General features: G+C 33.7%; 1 protein-coding gene across 1 annotated transcript in view; it reads right to left on the reverse strand.

Annotated features, from left to right (window-relative positions):
• Window positions 1-5514: 5514 nt before the first annotated feature.
• und (methionyl aminopeptidase und) overlaps window positions 5515-22928 on the reverse strand; it is a 219942-nt gene continuing 202528 nt past the window's right edge. The window contains exons 11-12 of the mRNA XM_090415735.1: window positions 20263-20378; window positions 5515-6728 (exon numbers count right to left, since the gene is read on the reverse strand). Of these exons, the coding sequence (XP_090271861.1) occupies window positions 6476-6728; window positions 20263-20378 (369 nt within the window). The 3' untranslated portion in view covers window positions 5515-6475. The remainder of the gene's footprint in view (window positions 6729-20262; window positions 20379-22928) is intronic.

Raw genomic sequence — 22928 nt, forward strand, 5'->3', positions numbered from 1 at the left:
TTTTTCATTTTTTCAATTACTGGTTCTTGGTTTAATTTTTTCATAATATCTTCGTTTCTTTTGTGATCAAATAGGGTATACTTTGCAGTTTTTCTCATAGACTTCATTTCTGCTGTTGTTAATCTTTGTTTTATTGTCAAGATTTCGCTTCCATACATTAAGACCGGTAGGGCTAATGCATTGTATACTTTTAGCCTGGTTTGTTTTTGAACTAGGTTTGGTTTAAATATAGAGTTAATTACTCCTGTTATTTTTAAATATTTTGCAATTTTTATGTTTATATCTTTTTCATTTTCATAAGTGATCATACATCCTAGGTAGTTAAATGAATTCACCTGTTCTAAGATCTTGTTATCTAATACTATTTTAGTTCTTGCTGGATCTTGTCCTTTAACCACCTTACCGGCCGTTATGGATCAAATACGCATCTGCATACGCTTCGTATCCATCATATATTTCATTGTTGTAACAATGGTATTATAATTTTAATAAGCACTTCGCATCCATGATAACGTGAACGTCTATAGACGTCTTGGCCGGTAGCGTGGTTAAAGGCCATAGTTTTTGATCTTATCATATTTGTACTAAATATTACTGTGGACTGCAAGATAATCTGTAGCCAATGCATGCTTTTCAAATGGAAAAATGGGAATACTGATGTACAAAGTAATTATAGTGAAATCGAACTAAATACTTTTTTTTTTACAAGTGAATAAAAGAGCAGTAACACAACAGATTTGTAAATACAAAAATTGCAACACGTACTAACAGTTTTTGTGCCTTCATGTTTATAATAACAGTTTGTAGTTTCTAGACTTGATGGCAAAGGAGCATCAAGCATCAAAGGCAGCAACACCAAGATGTACTAAGCTCAAACAGGCAGTTACAGATCACATTTTTTTTTTATTATTTATTATTATTTTTTTTTTAAGGTTAAGTGTAAACTAATTTTTCTTCAAAAGGTGAGATATGCGATATCTCATAGATGGCTTCTACATAAAAAAGTATTTATCTATATGCCAACTATGATTCTTCGAACAATTCTTGTTCCTTTACAAAGAAATTTGTAGCTACAATGACAAAGTGAAAAAAAAATAATTGAAATTACATATTTTTGAAGAGAAAATGCTAAGAACATTTTGGCAGTAGTGGCAAGTTGATATCTGGCTTATGGTAGCTTGAGAGTGATGCTAGAAACTTTCAACCAATGATATAACCCTGCAAACCCTGCAAGTTCAAAGAAACCTTTTACTAAATAAAAGTTTGTAGTTACCGTACGAAAGTCAGTAATACCACATCTATGTGATGAGGAGTTCATATTAATTAACTTTTCATCACTTAGAAGTGATATTAAACCTGATCTGTAAAGGTTAAGCTGGCCATTCTTGTGCTCATATTCTCTCTCATCTGTTAAATGTGTTCACTGGCCAATTTGACTGTTTTGTTCTTCAAGACCAGCGTGAAAAAGAACTACCTGAAGTCTCCCTACCAACCCCAGAGAAGAACTGAAGTGTGATCTTTTTTTCTAGGCAAGACTGAATACTATTAATGCATAATGTTATGGAGGGAAAAAAAAAAAAAAAATCCAACTCTTCAATAGCTGAAAATGCAATAAAAGTGAGCCAAACATACAGAACTGTAGAAACCTCTTGTGACTGCATTATTGCTTCTGGAATGAGATCCAATCTAACCTGAGATGCTTAATTTCAATAGAAAATAAATTCTGTTGGTCTCACAAAAACAATTATTCGGTATTAATTTTCACTTCTTATGAAAGAATAGATTTAAGCACTTCTCTAGTCATTGTATAAACAAGCAAACAAAATATCATCATTATCTGTGTTCCAGCTCATCTCAAAGTATGCTGCATTATTATCATCATCAGAGACCTCAATGAAGTCAAGAAATCATAGGGAGCCATATATCACCCACACCAATTGCCATACTTTCTCTTAAACTCATTCACACTAGATGCACTCACCATTTCAATGGTTCCACTCACTGATCTGTAAGAGAAAAATTTAGTTCAACCTTTTCTTAACCACACACACAAATTTAACTTCCATGAATGCTGCCTTGTCTTCTCTCCATCCAGAATTCTGATAACTGTCATTCTATGCCCCCTCCCCCTTCAGAAATGTTAAGACCTCTGTCATATCCTTCTTTCTCGTATCTACCAGTGTCTGTAGTCCATATATTCTCTATCTGTCCCCATAGTTTACGTTCCACAATCCTGATATCATCTTTATAACTCTTTTACAGCCTTTCCACAGCTTTTTTACCCCCTTGGAACCCAGGAGACTACATCTGTGCACAGTAGTAGTATGATTATATCAAATGACTTTATCTTTACAAGTCAATGTTTGTTTCAGCATTGCACTTATCCTCTGAGCTATACGTATCATTTTTGCTATGTGACTTTCATTTTCAAATTCCTATTCACCACAACTCCAATTTCTCCAAGCATAATCCCACCAATATAATGTGCAGTTGGATATCTCATCATGCCAAGGTATACATAACTTTATACTTATTTGCCCACACTTCCATTCAAATAATCCTGCAAGTATTGTATATCAGTAGCATCTCTGATTGCCCTGTCCATCTTTGTAACATTAGCAAACAGTTGAACATCTCCTATCAGGTCCTTCTCAATAATCATTAATTTAGAGACTGAACAACAGTGGTCCAAGGACTAATCCCTAGGGTATATCACTGATCACCTGAAATCTGGCAGCAGATTCGACCCCCCCCTCCACTTTCTGATATCTGTCTCCCTCAGCCATCAGCCACTCACTTATCCAAGTCAATAGTTTATATTATTCCAATCACATATGCTCCAGTTTACCCAATAGCCTAACTCAACTGTAGCATGATTATAAAATGTGAGCAAATGGCTCAGACATTACCTCTCTTTAGTAAACCCTATGCTGTTCTTTGTAAAGTATAGCCTGTTTGTTAACCAATTTTTGTACACAAGTCCTAATTCTTTAAAATCATCACAATCACTCTGGAAATACTGAATACAGAAATCGTTGCACCACCCTTATGAAACTGGATTATGGAATATAAACTGCAGTGACATTCTTTCCATTCCTGTGGAACTTGCCTGAGCTGAGACTGAAATTATACCAACTACACTTATTTGATTACCATAAAGGAGGAGAGATGGTTGCACTGTCATTTTGAAAGACTCCACTTGAAGGATGGATTGTAACCAAACCTCACATGACATGGCCTCATGAAGAATACTTGTGCAGTCAAACAGTGGGTATAGCTGTATCTTGGATGTTATAATATCTAAAAATAACTATGTCCATTGTCTAACCTTCAAAAAGTTTCAATTCATCCTAGTAGAAAACAATCCACTTATTTATGCTTCCACCTAAGTGAACTATGAAGGTCTGGACTTACACATAGCTGTCATCAACACCTAGGATCCTGCCATCACTATGGACAGCATAAATCAAGACGACATAATTTTCATTATCAAGGATTCTCAAGAATACTGCACAACAAGAAATTTATAAATAATCAACTCTTAATATGGTTTAGGAAGTTCTCAATAAACGGTTTCGATAAAAATAGTGTTATTCTGCATTCTTCGTGACTAATATGACCAGCATATTAAGCATCTGTCTTGAAGCTTTGTTCAGAATGCATCTTACTACACTGCTCAAAACATTTAGAGGATATTTTAGTTTCTGTTGGATAATTATAAATTTCTGTAAATAATTATAACTATTGGGTACTTTATACATGAATAAATATTTCTTACTTATGGATAGAGTGTAATTGATGAGATATTGTTTAAATAATCGATATTTATCATCACAAAGTTAACAAATTATGCATTTTAGTGTAAAATAATTTTAACAAGAATAGTCAAAAACGCTTCGTTAATTTTTAATAGGCATATAGTCTCCATTAACAGCAGTACATCTTGATTGCATAGAGTGGATAAGATGATCAAACAATTCTTGTAGGATATTTCCCCACTCTTCTGTGAGAGTAATTTCAAGCTCTTGAAGCAATCGTGGTGGCACCAGTGGAGCAGAAACGCACCTACCTAAAGCATCCCAGACATGTTCAATTGGATTACAATCCAGTGAACAGAGACAGGCCAGTCCATTCGTTCAATACCTTCTTCCTCAAACCACTCTTGTACCAAATTTGCACGGTGTGGATGAGCATTGTCATCCATAATTGCAACAGCATATGGACGAACTATAGGTTCCAAAATCTCATTGTGATACTTTTGGGCATTAAGGAACCATTTCTGATAAAACAGAGATCAGTATGGCCATCTATACTTATTCCAGCTCATACCATAAAACTCCCACCTTGATGTTGGGGTCTTTCACAAACAAACTGTGGATTATTTCTTGTTCTACTTTCACGCCACATCAAGATACATTGGTTATCTGGTTGCAGACTGAGCCTGGACTTGTTACTAAAAAGTACATTAGACCAATCCTCATTTGTCCAATTGCAGTGCTCCTGTGCCCAAATTCTTCGGGCTCTTTTGTGATTTGTTAAGTGGAATGCAAAGATGATTTCAAACATTTCACATCTCTAGAAAGCGATTCCAAAATCGTAAAATTACGCTTTGTGCGACAACTTGCTGTCTTTGTCCAGCTTCTAATTGACCAATGGCTCTCCAAGCCATGGATTCCGGGATATCGTGTTGCTCTGCCATTTTTAACAAAATAGTGGGTGGTAGGTGACACAAGTTTACAATTGAAGTGATAATTATGCACTGTGGAAGTAAGCACAACAAGCCACGCTTTTATAACCCCCCCCACATGTTAATACGGCTAAGACATGTTTTGACAAGTCTTAACATGATTTTGTATGCAGTTGCGTGTTCTACACTGTTGTATATTAAGAATATTTTAAAATAAATGTGTTAAATCTGTAAATTATTTTTATAACTTTAATTTATAAGAAGACCAAAATATCCCCTAATTGTTTTGAGCAGTATATTTATATTTTATTTAATAATGGTTAGGTACATTTAAAATATGAATTGCACAAATACAGTCAACTCTCCCTTATAATAAACATGAACTAAATTATTATAACAATGCTACTTGGTGAAAACCCACAGTACTGACTATGGGTTTTCACCAAGCATACAGAATACAGTCAATAATTGACTGTATTCTATATATACTTAGTGTGCGTGCACACGCACAAAAAAAAAAAAAAAAAAACTTAATTTATCAAATTTATATAGTGTTTTCAAGGAACATTTTTAGATTAGATTTGCCATAACAATCACAATGTTGCAGAAAATTTGTACTGATTTCTCATATGAAAATATCTTAAAGTTCTCAAATTTTATGATTAATGCTAATATGAAATTAGTGTACATGATGACTGCTTGTCAATTTAGAATAAACTAATGAAAAACTCAGAAATCTTAAATATTAAACTGAAGGAATGTTATAAAAATTATTTATCCTAATAATTAAAAAAAAAAAATGAAATGCTATGAGTACACGAGTCACATTTGTGAACAAAAGGCAACAAACAATTCATAATTTTATTTAATTATTAATACATTCTGAACTATCAAGTGTATAGTTCTTCAATAAAATATTAAACTGTTTTTTCACTTCTCTTTTTATGCACAAGTACAAAATCAAACAAGTGAATGCTTTTGCATTCTTAAGTAAGACATCTGATATAAAACTAATTTTTTTTTTTTTTTTTTTATGGTTTAAGTTGGAGCCAAATATCTTTACACACCTTCATCTTGATATTATATTATAATACATGATGGCATTCAGAATCTGCAGATGTCATATTAGAAAGAAGCAAGTGTACTGCACAGATATCAAAGATTGGGGAGGTGGGGGGAAATAAGGTAATGTTAAGAATGATTTTGACTTGATAAAATGGGTTCTTATTAGCCATTAAATTAAGCAAGCCTATTTCCATGCATCTCTGGAATTAATAATAATTTCACAGCTTGTAACAGATGATGATATAAATGATTATAGTTCAATACTTGATCATCACTTTCTCATAAATATATTTTATAAGTAAATTCACACTCACTTTATCACAATTAAAAATCAATTAGTGGTTGAGAAAATGAGAGTAATTTCTTAGAATAATTACTTTCTCTTTCCTGAATTACTTTTTTCCTAATAATTATTTATCAAATATAACTGTATGATTTAACAGATTTCAAAAATTTTCCACAAGTAATTACAGTGTAACTTTGCTATAGCTGACTTTCAAATTAAATTTGTGTCTTGATTTAAATTATTCAAATCACTTTCTTGAAAAACAGTCTTCTTAAAATAATTTTCAGTAATATAAGCTATCATGTATATTAATACAAGAAATTTTTAGCCAAATCTTCAGCACATAGCAAAATGTAAATTAGACAATTCATTAAAGAACTGAAAAAATAAAGATGTTGAGGAATAAAAGAAAAATCTGAGGGTAGAAGTCAAATATATTAGTAATCTTCTCCTCTACTAATTACTTCTTTACATGTGGGGCGCAACAGAATCGTATGCTCAAACTGTGCAGTATAGCAACCCTTGATGTCACTAAGTGGAGGATAAGGATCAACAATGTTTTTGTCACAAAGGTCTTTTAGAGCCATGAGATATTTTGTCTGTCCTAATCTGTCCAACCAACGCCTACAAAACGCTAGAGTACCAAAATTTTGGTTGATTACATTCAACAGTTGCTTAGAGCGACCTAACCTGTAAAATACATATAAAAATTAATTTAATAAATATATAAGCAGTTGGAGAAAGACAAAAAAATCTATATCATAATTTGATGAAGATGACACTTGTCCCAAAGCAAGGAATTAATAAGTAGTTCTGATCTAAATTGACCAACTTTTGATATTTATTGTTTTTATTATGGTTAAACAATAATGGCTAGGATTAACAAGACTACATGAAATACCGAATTTGTAAAGATGTGCCCATTAAATAACAGAATTATGCTTACTAACGTAAGTAGACTAATCCAATTAAGTTAGTAAACATAACTTCACTCAGAGGATAATTCATTAAGTTAATGCTCACTTGTTTACCAATTCATACCATACTCCTATTGGAGAGCCAATCGATTTCTACTGTGTGCTTTCAAGGGCATTATTCAATTGTCCCAGCATCTGTAATCTTGCTATTAAATGAATTTCATTGTCGTCATACATATATAGTCTAACTATGCACTTGCTGAACTGGCTTTTCTTTCTGCTAATTTATTTCTTCCACCTTTCTGTATCAGTATTTTCCACAGATTAAACACTGTAATGGTTCAAATTACATGTCCATTAAGTTTCCTCTCTCTCACTAACTTTTAACCAAAACTGCTACACAAAAGGTTCAAGCTTTTTCTTGTGTTTCACCCATGTGAAAGTATTATAATATATACTATTGCCATTATGTATTTGGAACATTAACAGAAACAAAGAATATGGATTAATGTGGATGTGTCTACTACAAATATTTCTTTGAAAAAATCTCAACATGATTACTACACAGAAATAGGAATCCTACAAAACTAGTTCATTCACATTATATCTTACACCTCTGTTATGGAATAGACACAATGACAAAGGGATGCCACTGTGCTATGAAAAATTACATCAATTCAAGTAAAGCAGAATCAGACAATGCTTTCTTTCCCAGGAAAACAAAAAAAATAGGAAAAATAAGGATTCTGCAATCAGAAATATTTTTTCTATTATCATATTATCATATGATAATAGAAATATGATAATATTTCTATTATACAGAAATATAATAGAAATATTATCATAGATGCAAGCCTGCAACATAGTTGGAAGAACGACACCACATGTCATTTCATTGCAAAAGAAAGGTCTAGATTTGATTCTAGTCGCTGATGAGAGGAATATTCCTCTTAAATTAAGACCCCCCCCCCAACTGAAGGTAGTTTTGTCAGTCTTATATGCTAGTGGTGGTGGGGTTTCTCTAAGTAACATAGGCTTTTTATCCTGCAGCAAACAAACAAACCAGACTGAGACACAAGATAGATATTTAGCAATAAATCAGAACATATAATGGACCTCCAAGAGGCCTCACTCTAATGCACATTCCTCAGGTTGAGGAATGTGCATTAGAAGCAATACTCCCCCCCCCACACACACACTTATTTTTCACAAAAAAAAAGTAACCCTTTTCTCTCAGACTTACTTTTGATAATATCCAAAGTTAATAGACAAGACAAGGTTTCCTATTATAATTCCCCAGTATTTCATGGCATAAACACTGTCTCTTCAATTTTACCTCCAAATAACTGTTTAGTCTACACAAATCCATCTAAGCACTGAACACCGTCTTCTTTTTTCACCCTAAAAACATTAATCACATTTCCATGATCAGCTGCACATTTAGTATTTATAATCCTCTCCCCACTCCACCAGTTTACACTAAAATGTTTAATAACACAATGGCTAGTAACATCTAAAATATGCAGGTCTTCCAAATAATGTTAAGAAATTTTTTTTCTTCTCAACTTTGCACCCATCTACAGTACTAATGTATAGTGGGTGGGATTATAAAAAGTTTTTATTTTTTTTAAAATGTGAATCAGAATAACAAAAAGGTTTTTGTTACTACTGTATATTAGTACTGTGGGTTATAAATCTGGAAACCACCTTAATATGAAAAATAAGGTTTTCAGATTTATAACCTGGGATGAAACTTCTTGAATTGTCCTTGACCATGATATGTTTTCCCAGTCTTCCTATTTGCATATAGGTGGACATAACCTATATATTATTATTACACCTTCCATGGAGATTCTTTCAACTGACAACATATTCCAGTAATGTGTTCCATTCATTGGCAGTTCTCAATGTAAAAAAACTACTCCTCACACCCCTCTTCACCATAATCTACATAACTTTCAGGGATGGCCTCTGGTTCTTGCCTTCTACTGTTTTTATAGACAAAGCCCTTTGTTCAGAAAGACTTGGGTTTGATTCCTGTTTATGATGTGAGGAACCTTTATCTGGTTTCTTTCAACTAAACGTCAGCTAACAGGTCTCATACAGAGGTTTTTCATCCGAAAGCTGTTTTTTGTCCTTCAGAAAAGGCAAACTGGCCCCATGAACACACACACACACACACACAGATTTACTGTGTATAAATGTAGTCATAAAATACATACGTAATCCCTCATTTTAGGAGGGCTCAAAAGATAAGATAATCGCCTCTGCATTAATCTGATAAAATCCCCTCAATAACTTAAATGTTTCTATCATATCACCTCTTCCTATTCACCAAATTCTGCAATCCACATTTCTTCAAACTCTCCACAGCTGCTACCAGAGACCTGATATTAACTTAGCCACTCATCTTTGGATCTTTCCAATCCACCAGTGTCAATCTACCAAAATTATTCTTACTCTTGCTTGTAAAAAAAACAGAATAATTCTCCTGAATTAACCTTGGCTTGACCACCAAATCTCCTCTCATGCTATACCTTTTTTTTCCTTTACCATGCTCATCACCTTCCTAGCCTGCACTTTATACCCTTCACGAATACGATCGCCACCAACTGTCTTGTGCTTCCTCCATAGCATTTTCTGTTCCAACACAACTAGCTTGATTTCACTATTTATTCATCTGTTTACTCCTTAACCCTTTGTTTGCAGTTATACATTGCTTATGTCAGATAGTGCCTTATGAAATTCCATGCAATGTCAACATCTTTTCTGCACAGCTCGTCTACCCAATGTATTGATGCTAGTTGATACAGAGCTTCCCATAATCACCCAACCTTATAATTCTCACATATACCCCCCCCCCTTTTTTTTGGTAGTAACCTTTTCTTGTTTCATCACTTTCCAAACAGATGCCTCATGATCACTCTCACCAACTGGCAGCAGTGTCAATTCCTCATTAACAACTACATCTTGTAAAGTTATTACCAAATCCAAAACACTAAAGCCTCTAGTTGCTTCAGTTGAATGCTGCTTAAGATATTTATCCCTCAAAAATGCAATAAACCCACTCTTCTTGTTCTCATATACAGGAAAACCTTGCTTAACGTGATTAATTAATCCATCAATTAATGTGCACTAAGCGAAATCGTGTTAAGTGAATATAATAAACAATAGGAATAATTATAATTCATCCTAAAAAAAAAAATTATAAGCTACATTAGATAAAATCATCAAAGTTAATAAAAATCGATTGCTTATATTTTTATTTAATTTTTTTTACAAAAAAAAAGTAAGTAAAGATGTTTGAATAGTGCTTGACTTTTTCATCTTGTTATGCAATTTGCGATAGCTGGTGATCACTTTGTCAAGATTTCGGTGGACTTCAAAGCTTCGTTCCATATCAGAATCAGCATCCAACAAAATTTCCTTGGCATGCTCAATGTGATTGAAAACTAGCTCAAGTTCTTTTCAGTTAGTTTCTTAGTCATAACTCTGTTTGTTTGCACTCCTTATGTTCTTCTTCTTCATATGCATGCTGTTCTTCTAGTTGAAGGAGATCATTCTCACTTAATTGTTCTGAATGGGGAATCAAGCAAGTTTCTCACATCTTCATTATCGAGTTTATTAAATCCAAGTGTTCTTTTCCAATTGTGCTGATTTCTTCAATAATGTTATCAGCTGGGTTATTAAAACCAATGAAAGCAATAAAAATTCACATAATGTAAAAAATTTGTTACCTGATTAATCACTCGCTTAAAGCAGGAAATAGTATCATTTCACTCAATTGCACTAATTGATTATTGCACATATTGAATTCACGTAAAGTGAGGTTTTCATGTACTATCTCCTCTCCTTTCATTCTATATTCCTGTAATTAGTCTTCCAAAAGATCACCTTCTTTTTACATGCTCATCCAATTTTCTTAAAAATTTCACAATCAGTATTCTCTGATTGTGAAATTTTCGTACTCTGATCGTACCTGATATACTAGCCTGTTAATTTCAACTTCACACCACACAGATTCATAATCTGTGCATGCACTATCAATTTCCACACTTTATGGAAATAATTCCACTGCATATCATTAGCAGCACTCCTTCTCCTCTTGTCACTTTCCTATCCTTCTGGATAATTGTATATCCTTCCATTTCTATTCCTGATATCACATCATCCTCAGACACCCAAGTTTCTTATACCAATCATCATCTTTGGGAATACTGACTCAATTAATGCAACAAGCTCAGCTCTCTTACTTCGAGTACTCCTCACATGATGGGATGAATATCGATGAAGTCTTTCATTTGAAACCAAAATTGCAAATAGGAAGGGGGGGGGGAAGCATGTGCTTATTTCAGAATATATTAAAAATCAGTAATTAAAGATAATCTCCTATTTGGCTGCTATATTTAAATTACTAAAAGTGTAAATGTGTGAACCAATATCACTGAGAGATGGGCCATGTGTTGGCAGTTATAAGCGAGAAAGAAAGATAAGAATAGAAACACAGTTGAACAAGCACCATAGGGACCAACAAAATTTCCTTGTTATAACCATCATGCATTATATCAGTGATGAGTTAAATCTACCTCCTGTATTTTTAATGCTCAATAACTCTATTAAAAAAAAAAAAAAACATTCACCAAAACAAAAGTACTAGAGAGGAAAAATAAAATAATACAATCACATATCTAGATATTATGTTGGAGGTTTAATGGAGTATTAAGAGCATTAAGAAAGGAATAAAAACTAATTTTAGCACTTCCAATATTTTGTCTCAGTCACTGAGAGATCTTCAGGGAGTATAAATAATACTTGTAATCTACACACAAAGATAACACAATACTCAATAAAACACGTGGGTGACTAAAGTCCTATCTAGGTAGTGTGCCTCTATTGGCATTTGTAGGTGGCCTAGAACCTCTGATGATTACTGTTTCCCAAATTTTTGGAAGTTTTATGCCTCAGTATTTGTTTAAATTAGGTTGATTTCTGAGTGCTGCTGCAGATTCCAAAAACAGTCTTTCTTTTTTAAATTTACCATGATGGAGAATGGTGGTTTTCTTCCAGAAGATCCTGTGAGTGGTATCCAATACATGGTCTGCAAGACCAGATTGACCATAGTCTGGATTGCAGATGTAAGATTTATGTTCATCTAAACAGATGGTAGTTGATCTACCTGTCTATCTGAAATACTTACTTCAGAATGTCTAGACAGAACATTGTTTTTCACAAATTTCTACAAACAACAAATGTTTATTAGAGTCAGTTCTTTATCAGGCCTCTTCTCAAAATATAAAACTCTTAATTTCCATAGGACTAGCAGTGTTTGCTTATTTAATGTATATTTTTCCATTCATCCTCGCTTTTTCACTGAAGTATAAATATTCTTACCCCAGGCAATTTTATTACAAGAAGCACAGATTATAAATTCTTTACCAGGAAAACAGTTTCTTTTACTACTTTATAAATACCACATCAAAATAGTGCCTCTTCAATTAAAGCTATTTTACAGTCTCAGATTTCGCCAATTCTGTCACTTGTTTTCTTCGCATGTTGAAATAGAATGTCTATTTAGTATCTCCTTTATTTATTATTCACTTGATGACAGTCTCAATTTTTTCATTTAAAGGATTTACCTAAGATTCCCCTTTGGAATCCTATATTAATTTATTCTGACTGTCAAGTTTTCAAAAACTTCCTAAAAACAAAATTTTCTGTTCTGCATTCTCAAACTTCCATTTCTTATTTTTATTTTTTTGTTACCTGAGTAGTGAACACTCTGCTTGTAAGTTGTCAATCACCCATTAACCTCCTCAGTGAGCACATGTGACTGTTTGACTAAGCGTCAAGCAAGACACATTATCATCATTAGCGAAAGGAGAATGTCCTTACGTTGAACAACAGATACTGTACACTTAGCAACTGTGAATTGCAATAAAATTGAAATTATTACAACTATCAGATATCTGGTAAGTACATCAATCTCACATACTTTACATTTTATTTTAACATAAATATCAATTTCTTATTGGGCACATCAGAAGGATTGAATATATGTGGTTACAAAACCAAAACTAATAAAATACTAATGCTTAAAAACAAAAAGATTCATAATTTAAAATAATGACTATTTTTACATCAGTTTCATCTTTCTCTCAAAATTTTTTTAGAAAAAAATTCCTAAAATATTTATTTTATATCCAAACAAAACACAATTCTTTTGATGTTTATGTCTAGATCTAAAATAATAATAATTTTCTTGTTGATCATTATGTGATTCACTATTTACAATTTCTGAATGAGAAGTAGTTTCAGAATCATTTGATTCCAGAGACAATTGGGAATGTACATTCTTTCCTAATTTCATATACAGGTGGGTCTCTTTTTATGTGGTAGATATGTTCCACAGAAAACTGCATATAAAAAATCGCACAAAAAAGACCTAACTTACGTTGAAAAATTAGGGATACGTTCCATAATTTTCTAAAACCTCATAAAACCGAAGCAATGAATTAAAATAAACCTAAAATCACATAAAAAAGTTTATAAAAATTCAGGAAAATAAGAATCCATAAGTTTGTTTTAAAGCTTTATTCATTTAATTTTATTGAAAAGTAACAATTTTTTTTTTTACATTTTTTTCATCAGAATTATCATTGCTATTAGACAATATCTGGCAATATTTGCGAACTGGTGCCAAAATCACTTTCATCACCAGAAGAGTAAAGGCAATGGTTCTTCACAAACAGAATTAGCTTCACCCTCATTCTGTGTTGATTTTTTTCTTCTGACAATGTAATCAGTGATTAAACTCTGTGATGATGATTTCACTAATTTTTTATACAGCTCGCGATATCCAGACATACAGTTCTTCAGCTCACGTTGAAATTTAAAAGGCTCGTTCAGAATTTGTCATGAACAAGAAAATGATTTTCCAATTTACTGCACAGTTCAAGACCTTCTCAAATTATATTTACAGTGAGGGGGGACAGGTTTTTTCTTAAGCTTTTCTGGATCTTTGACGATATCCAATAATATCATCATCACTTAAGGCATTATCCACAAGCAATTCGTCCACATCATTCTGGCTAAATGTATCAAAACCTTCTCCACCAATCTCATATTCCAAAGTAATGATTTCACCTGATAATGTAGATGTTTGAATGGTTGCACTGTTTGTAACACATCCAGGCCAAGCTGCTTTCCAGCAGGCATTTAAAAGTTTGTGGTCTTATTTCAGCGATAGCAGATGCAACATGATTTAAACAGTTCAAAATAGAAATTTTTTCCAAATGTCAGTTACTATTAATGATTCATTTTCTAGTTTATCCAATATAAATTGAAAAGTGTGCTAAACATAATATTTTTTGAAAGTAGCATTTATGCCTTGATCTAGTGGCTGAATAATGCTTGTTGTATTGAGTGGAAAAAAAACACTACCTGCACATTTTGGATGTTTTAAATGTGAATGACTCAATTCACTATCAACAATTAATAAAACTTTAAATCGAGAGCTTTTTTGCTTCATATATTTACCACTTCTGGTACAAAGCAATTATTGAACCATTCAGTAAATACAACAGTTGTTACCAAGGCCTTTGTATTAGCCATCCAATATACCGCAGCTGTTTTAGATCTTTGCCTTTAGAGCATGTGGTCTCAGAGGGTTTTCAACAGATCCCTGATGCATTGCTACAAAGTGACAACGTTATTCGATCTTTGTTTGCTTTTTCCTCAGACTTTGCAATGTAAGTTCGACTAGACAATTTCTTCCAAAACAATCCTGTTTCGTCAGCGTTAAAACACTTGATCGGGACAATATCCACCATCTTCAATAATTTTGGCTAACTTCTCTTGAATATTTTTGGCTGCTTCTTCATCTGCTGCTACAACCTTGCCTGTAATCTTCACTTTATGAAGTGCATTCCTTTTTAAAAACCTGGTTAGCCATCCTTTGCTAGCCGAAAATTCTTTATCAGCCTGGGAAGCAGAAGCAGATGGCTCCAATTGTTTCATCTGTTCATAAAACCGAAGAACTTTTTGTTTAATTAAATAACCACTTATAGGAATTCTCCTTTGAGTTAATTCTTCAATCCAAATTACAAGCACTCATTCCGTTTTTTCTAATAAAGCATCTCTTGAATACGATGATAGTTTGGCACTTAGTTTTGCACCAGAAATAACAGATTTTCTTATTGCGACTTCATTCTTTTTAATTGCTCTTATAGTAGATTCGCCTAAATTAAAATGTTTACCAATCACCATAGATCACTCTCCTTTTGCTAAGCGATCTAAAATTGCAGTTTTCATTTCCAAAGAAATTGCTTTTCTTTCTCCATTGGGCCAAATTAAATCTTTAAAATAAAAATTATCAAAATTTAGATTTATGATAATGAAAAGACAACATACTACCATCAACATCTACACCATCTACCACCCACCACCACTAGAATTTTCCCAAACAATCACAAACAACCATGCCAGCAGCGGGAATCGAATCTGTTCTAAATTTACAGAATCAAATTCTAAAGACTGAGATGCTATATCTTCTCTAACTAAATTTGAGGTGGTATTTTCACTTTCCTGTGGTTTATTTAATTGTAAGTTAAATAACCTTTGATACTGTAACACTATTTCATCCATATTAGATTCTTTATGATTAATCACTCTGATGGTTTGTGGAATTTCTTGTATGATTATATTTTGTTTTACCAGAATTTCTTAATTCCCTCCTTTGCTGTGTATTTGAATTATGAGGTTTTAAACTTTAAAACTATTTTCTTTCATACTATCTGACCATGGTTCATAATTAGTATCAAGAAAACCTTCATCTTTCAATATCTTATTCACATTCTCTCCTAACATAATTAAATTTCTATTTCATAAAAAATACCTTTTTAACCAGTCAGGGTGTGTGTTTACAATCCTATTAGACTTTCTTATATCTTGAATCCTAAAATTTACAACAATTTTTAATTTTTAAACCCTTTTTTATATTACATTTGCCATTCAACAATACTAAATCTCCTGGTGCAAATGACTTGAATTTCTGAAACAATTAATGTAATGTCTGTTTTTTGTGAACTCAATTTGCTTATCTCTGCTATTAACCTGAATCATAGAAAATTTATCTACTGCTACTTCCAGATATACATTTATGTCTTCATATCCTGTATTAGGAATGACTGAAATGAGTTCACTAGAAAAAATTTGGATCAAAACCATATAAAGCAAAATATGGTTTTCTTCGACAGCAAAGTGGCTGTTTCCAAAATTTAAAGACTGCACTAAAAGGAACGAAGATTTTCTAACATCGCTGATATCCAACATAATGTGATAAAGGAACTCAAGAGTATTCTGGAAAAAGAGTAGCAGGCCTGTTTCCAAAATAGTAACACAGTCTAAACCAGTGTATAAATGCACAAGGGGACTACTTCGAAGGCGACAGTAGCCACTAATGTACAATTCCAAACGTATGTTTTTACAGATGCATTCTGGGAATTAAATTGTCACACCTTGTATAAACATTGACAGTGAGATTGTAATTAAACCAAGTCTCTTTCAAAAACCAATCACAACATAAACAATCATGTCAAAATAGCTACACAAAATCCTCACTTTCATATCCACTTTACTAATATCTGTTGCATAAACACCAAGATGACATTCCTCATCCACACCAGACTGCCTACTTGAGAGGAAACCCAAACTGCAGCTAAAACCATTATTATCCACCTTCAATATCCAAATAAACACTCATGATTCTTTTTGCCACAAGGATGACACCTGCATCTTTGTGAGATCTGACATTACTTGCCAAAGAATGGCTAATTTAGAATCTGCATTTGAACTCCTTTGGTTCAAGGTTTCTTTGCCTCATTTAGTGACATTCATGTGCTGCATTTACTGCGCTCCAAACTCTGATCTTGTCCCATGTAGCTTAACCATCTGGAGTCCAAATAGTGAGGTCATCTTCCTAAATGACTTTAACTCCATCTGACTTCCCTTTTCCACAACAGCAACCAAGCTGGATGAAATGCAGAAGTCTTTGCTAAAACCAATGACATGACATAAATCATGCATCTGCCTACCTAAATTCCTGATAAGCCTCATCACTATACCAAATACTCTCGATCTCCTTTTAACCAGTTCTTCTTCCAAAAAAAGAGGTCACCTCTACACTTGGTAGTGCAGATCACAATCATGTACAAGTGTCCTTTCTTACAGAATGCCCTTTCTCTAACTACTCTCAGCTCTGTGACCTTTGACACTACAAAAGTATTAAGCAGGATGATCTCTGGAATTTTTCCTCTTCCTTTGCATGGTCTGACCATTGCTTTCAATAGTGTTTGCTCCCAAATACTATTGGAAGCGGATGCAAGTATGCAAGTGAGTGAATTCAGTATGCTTTTTTAGACAATAGTCATAATCTCCCCAAAATAGAAAAAATACTAAATACTCCTTGGAAATCTCCTCCATTACTTAATACACAAGATTACAGCAAAAACTGTTATCATCCCATACATTCAGAACACATACAAAAAGATATCTAGAGTGCTTAATAAATATCTGCTCTGCACCACATTTAAACCATATGTAAAATTGGCAACTTTCATTCATTTACCTAAGGACAAACTGTTTTTTATCACATCCAGGAGTATATGAAGTGCTCTGTACTTGTGACCTGGCTTACTATGGAAGAACTGTTGACAGAGAACATAAAGAATACATCTGGCACTATCGTTATGGCAAGTTGGGTCTAGCAGACCATGCCTTGGATATCCCTTCACACAGTATCGAATGGAAGAAAACAAAAGTGCTACACAGAAGTCATTATAAGTCAGAGAGAGAGAGAGAGAGAGAGACTGAATCAGCAGCAGCTTCAAAACATTCTCCAAACTCCAACAAGTATGACTATATCAATTTACCAAAAATCTGGGAGACAGTCATTTCAAGATAAAATTAATACGTTTTTCTCTCTCTCTTTATCTAACAATAGATGGTGCCGATCAGGACTTGAGATTCTAGCATTGTCCGTTACAATTTTTTTAAACTAGCTCTTTAAACTGCGGTTTTGTGTACTGTGACAAACTGTTTGTGCTCTGAAGATGCTGGATATAATACCAGAAAAATATTAGCAAATAAGTGAAATAAATAATTATTTTCTTATATTGTGTTGTGAATTAATACTGTTAAATAAACTGTCATGTACTGCAAACGCATAAGCCTTTCTACTTGTTTTGATGATAAAATAAACCATGTAGTGCCCATATATTCTATGCTTCAAAATCATCTTCAATAATGCCTTAAACTCACCTGCATAGCTACTAAACTCTATACAAATCCCAAATCTGCCCACTCTTAGAATACTGTATGCATCTAATACTCCCCTAAAATTCTCAACGCTGTCCAGAGAAATTAGCTCAGCAATGATCCCTTCCTTACAGATTCGCTTCAACCTCTCTTTCTCACAGACACTATGTTTCAGCACTGTCTGTTCTAGGTACTTCCCATAGTCCACTGAATGCATCCATCATTCCTCCTCTTCCTGTTGGAAGCCTTTTAAAACAAGAGCAGCAGTTCTCAACATCCCTTTCCCTAACATCCGTACACCGCTAAACATGATAAACCTGTTTCTCCTCTTCCTCTTTTATTCCATATTCCTCTGTACTTGGGAATAGATTTCCTCATAATGTATTCCCAAACAACTACAACCTACAACTCTTCAAGAAAAATGTCAAACTTTCTTTCTCGATCCTATACCCAACACATGGCACTGATGTGTTTATAGGGGTCCTCAAAGCCTTGTGTATAGGATAAAAAACACGAATGCATGCAAATACAAGGGTAAGTTGTCATAATTCTGTTGCAGTTTTATATAAAGAATTATAATTAACTTTTGCATTAAAAGGTTTTGCTGTTGTTGCAGGATTTTAACAGTGACCCAAGTTCTGCATTTAGCAAAATATCAGCACATATATACTGACATAAAGAACATCAAAAAAATCGATTAACAAATAAAAGTGTGACCAAACCTTAGGAAATTAATCTAAAAAAAGATTATTTTGTATCATGAGATTTTGATATTAAAAATATCAACAAAGAAAAAGACCTAATATGAAATAATCAGGATACTACTTAGTAGATTAGTTTTATCCTTCTATACATGTTATTCCAATATTTTGGCTTGATATTTGTGATTCGTTGCAAAAATTTGTCAAGCAATCCCAGTTTTACTGGAGCTGGATTATATGCAGGAACACAAAGGAAAGAAAAAGATGTGAAAATTATATAAAATTCAGGTTGTATTCAAATTTATTGAGTGAACTTGGGTTTCAATTAGACCATTTGTAATGGCAAAGAGTAGACAAAACAAAATGTCTAGAACAACATCACTGTCAGCATCAGGAAAGTGTTAACAGAGCTAATCTCAGGTGGTATGGTCACTTAAACAGAATGGGAGGAGAAAGATTAGCAACACAAATTTTCTCTGCCAGATTGGCAGGAAAAAGACCCACAGGAAGACAAAAATATAGGTGGATTGATACAGTAAAAAGTGACTTAGAAGAAATAAATATAATATCTGATAATGTTGGAGTCTTAACAGATTGATTAAGACAGCTGTGGATGACATAACATCAGTGTTTTTAAGGAATGAATGTGTAACAAAGTTAGATGTGCTGTTGACCTTGTTGATGAATGATAATCTTATAGTGGGTAGGATTGTAACCATCCAGAGTTAGTCCATAAAAAGTGGCAGTAACTCTGGATGGTTACTCCTTCATGAAATTTAATGATATGTGACACTAAAGATCATTATTAAATTTGCATTTTATTTGGACCATTTTAATGGCAAAATAGAAGTATGTTCACAATATACATGCCCAAAACTGCTCTAGGATGAGTTGCTACACTGAAAGCAACCATGCAATGACTTTTTCATGAATGCAGTCTGCAATAATTTCTTTATTTATTTCCTCTAGTATACAGATTTAAAAACTTCAACTATTATATACAAAGGATTATTATTTTTAATGATGTTTCTGCAGGCTCAATCAGCTGGCCGATTGTCATTTCATTATTATAAGCAGAATTCCAAATAATTAACTTATCTAATAACTGGCTTAATCGGTACCAATGAGACTACACTGAAAAGACTACATAATTCCATCTAGGACATAAGGAACATTTTAAAGGGTTTTTCTTCTCAGAAACCGTCTTAATTTCCATAAAAACCGAAAAAATATATTTATGTGAGCATTTTGAACATAAATATGTTATCCTAAATAACAACTATTAATACTTACCTAAGTGGTATATGTCCAGCATCATAGTTTTTCATATAATGTGAAACATCCATATCATCATGTACATACCCTTTACCAGTACTCCCAAAAGTTTCGATGGCATAAAATTCACCTTCCTGGAAAAATATATATTCAATCTGAAGTTAAAACATGAAAAAAAAATTTTTTTTAGAAATCATTTTAATGTATATGGTTATACCCTTAAAATGTCAGCATATTTCTTGATATGTTTTGATGGCTGGTCAGAGTGGCATTAACATATCACATGTAATGTTTCATTCTGTGTTTGTAATAATTACCATGTGTTGACTGATTTGCAATGAAAAATTTAGTGATATAGGGATTAGAAACAATCCTTAGCATTTCCCACTAAATTAAAACCGACTCATTACACAAATTAATTAACACACATAGGCACACAGAAAGTGTGATGGTACTTTTGCTTGCTGGGTAGAAGTACTGAAACTAGCAACAGTTGTGAAATGTATGGTAGAATGATGTCCATACTAAGCTTACACCTTATGGTCTGTCTTATGCTTTATTCAAATTATTATTCCATGGAGTCCTAAGACTCATCATGGGAGAACCAAACTATCAACACAATATCTATTGTAGCTCTCCTTGATACCATTAACAGACAAAGCACACTCACAACTGACTCAGGCAACCCACACTATTCATTCACCACTCTCCAAGCAAAAAATCTAGTTCTTATGCTCCTGCTAACCACTCTCACCAAACTTCCAGGAATGACCTCTTGTTCTTCTCCCTTCAGTAAAGTAATGAAACATTTCCTCTGCATCAATTCTATAAAAGTCTAAGTAACTTAAATGTATCTATCATATCCCCCCCTTTTTTATTTTGCCTATCGACCAACTTTTGCAATCCACGAACCCACAATCTATTCTCACAGGAAGTATTCCACAGACCATTCACCTCAGGATCCTCTCCACAACTTCCTGATCCCAAAGAAACCAGACTTCAGCACAGTAATCCAGATGTGGTTGTATCAAGGCTTTATCAAGAGGAATGATCACTCCCTTATCTTTGCATGTCAGTGTGTTCTTCAATAACCACGTAATCTTGTGAACTACCCTGGCTTCTTTAGCAATATGCCCTCTAAACTTCAGCTCTCTATCTACTACCCCCAAATCTCTGACTTCATCAATTTCCTGGAGTACAGTTCTTTCAATGTGATACATATACTAAAATCAGGGGCGAGCCGTGCAGCTGTGTGCCGCACAAGGGCGCTTGAAGATAGGGGTGCCATTTCACCACGGGAAATAATAAAAATATATATATATATAAATTTTCTTATTCTAGATTTATATCGTTTGAAGTGAAACGTTATCAATATTACCACAGATTTTATTTCACAGAGTAAGCATCGATTCAGCGAAAATTTTATAAATATTCTCGATTGTTTATTATATTTTTAGTGGAAATTGTTAGTTTAAGACAGATCATGAATTCATTCTTACACTGTGCTTTGCCCAGTACCGTCGACAGGATGTAGCATAGAGGCAGCCTGCCTCATGGCGCTGCTTAATAAGGGTGCACGTTCGTTCAGCCGTATTATGGCAACAAGATATTTTACAAAAATACAGCGTTTAGTTTACCAAATAAAAAAGGCGCCATTTCCCATTGACGGTGCAATATGTGCTTATTATATTTTATTAATAAAAAAATTATAGTCATACATACTAAAACTAAACATTTCAGAACCCACTTATTAGATACTTAAGGAAACAACCCATAAAGTATTGTACGATGTGAATTTCATAAACATTTATAGTCTATATACAGGGTGTTCGGGATAAATTTGACAGTTTCGTAAGGAAAAAGAAAATCTTCTTTGTATCTATTAAATTTAATGAATTGACAAAAAAACATTACAGGCAGAGTTAATTACAATACTATCAACAAGATTTACTCAAAATAACCACCATTAGCATCGATCACAGCTTCAATTCTGCTTCGGAACCTCGAACAAGCTGATGCTACAGTCTCCCTGGGAAGGGCCGCAAAAACTGTTTTAATTTTATCCATTAACTGGGCTTTTGTATTACTGGAAGTGCGATTGGTGTCCTTTTCAACTGCGCCCCATACAAAATAATCCATGGGGTTAAGGTCTGGGGAGTTTGGAGGCCAAACATTTGGACTGGTGAAGTCGTAGAAATTTTCAGACAACCATTTTTGACTTTTCCCAGAGGTGTGGCAAGGGGCCGAATCCTGCTGCCATACATACGGCCTACCATTGGCTACCCTTGTTATCCAGGGCTTGACTACAGTTAGCAACTCCACGAACAAAGCCCGAATTCCAATGCCAGGGTTCTTCAACACCTGTTCCTGCAGATTTGCGAGGAATTCTGCTGTACGAACGCAATCAGATCGTCTGCTAGGGATCTTTCTTCTTGCTACATCCTCGTAGTCACCATTGCAAGTCTCTAGTTCATGCCTGATTGTTTTTACTGTATTCAGGGAGCATTGGGCAGCAGTCGTAATATCCTTATTTTGATGGCGGGCACGAATCATCATGATACAAGTTATTCTCTTCCATGATTCAGGTGGGTTCCAGCTATCCATCCTTTCTGACATCTTGTATATGAATGAAGAAGGGTCCAAACTTTTAAATGAAGAGAAGTGTGTGTTAATACATGTAACTT

This window comes from Typopeltis vanoorti, chromosome 3 (genome assembly GCF_054136105.1).
Source record: "Typopeltis vanoorti isolate ZY-2024b chromosome 3, IOZ_Tvanoo_1.0, whole genome shotgun sequence".
In the NCBI taxonomy this organism is placed as follows: Eukaryota; Metazoa; Arthropoda; class Arachnida; order Uropygi; family Thelyphonidae; genus Typopeltis; species Typopeltis vanoorti.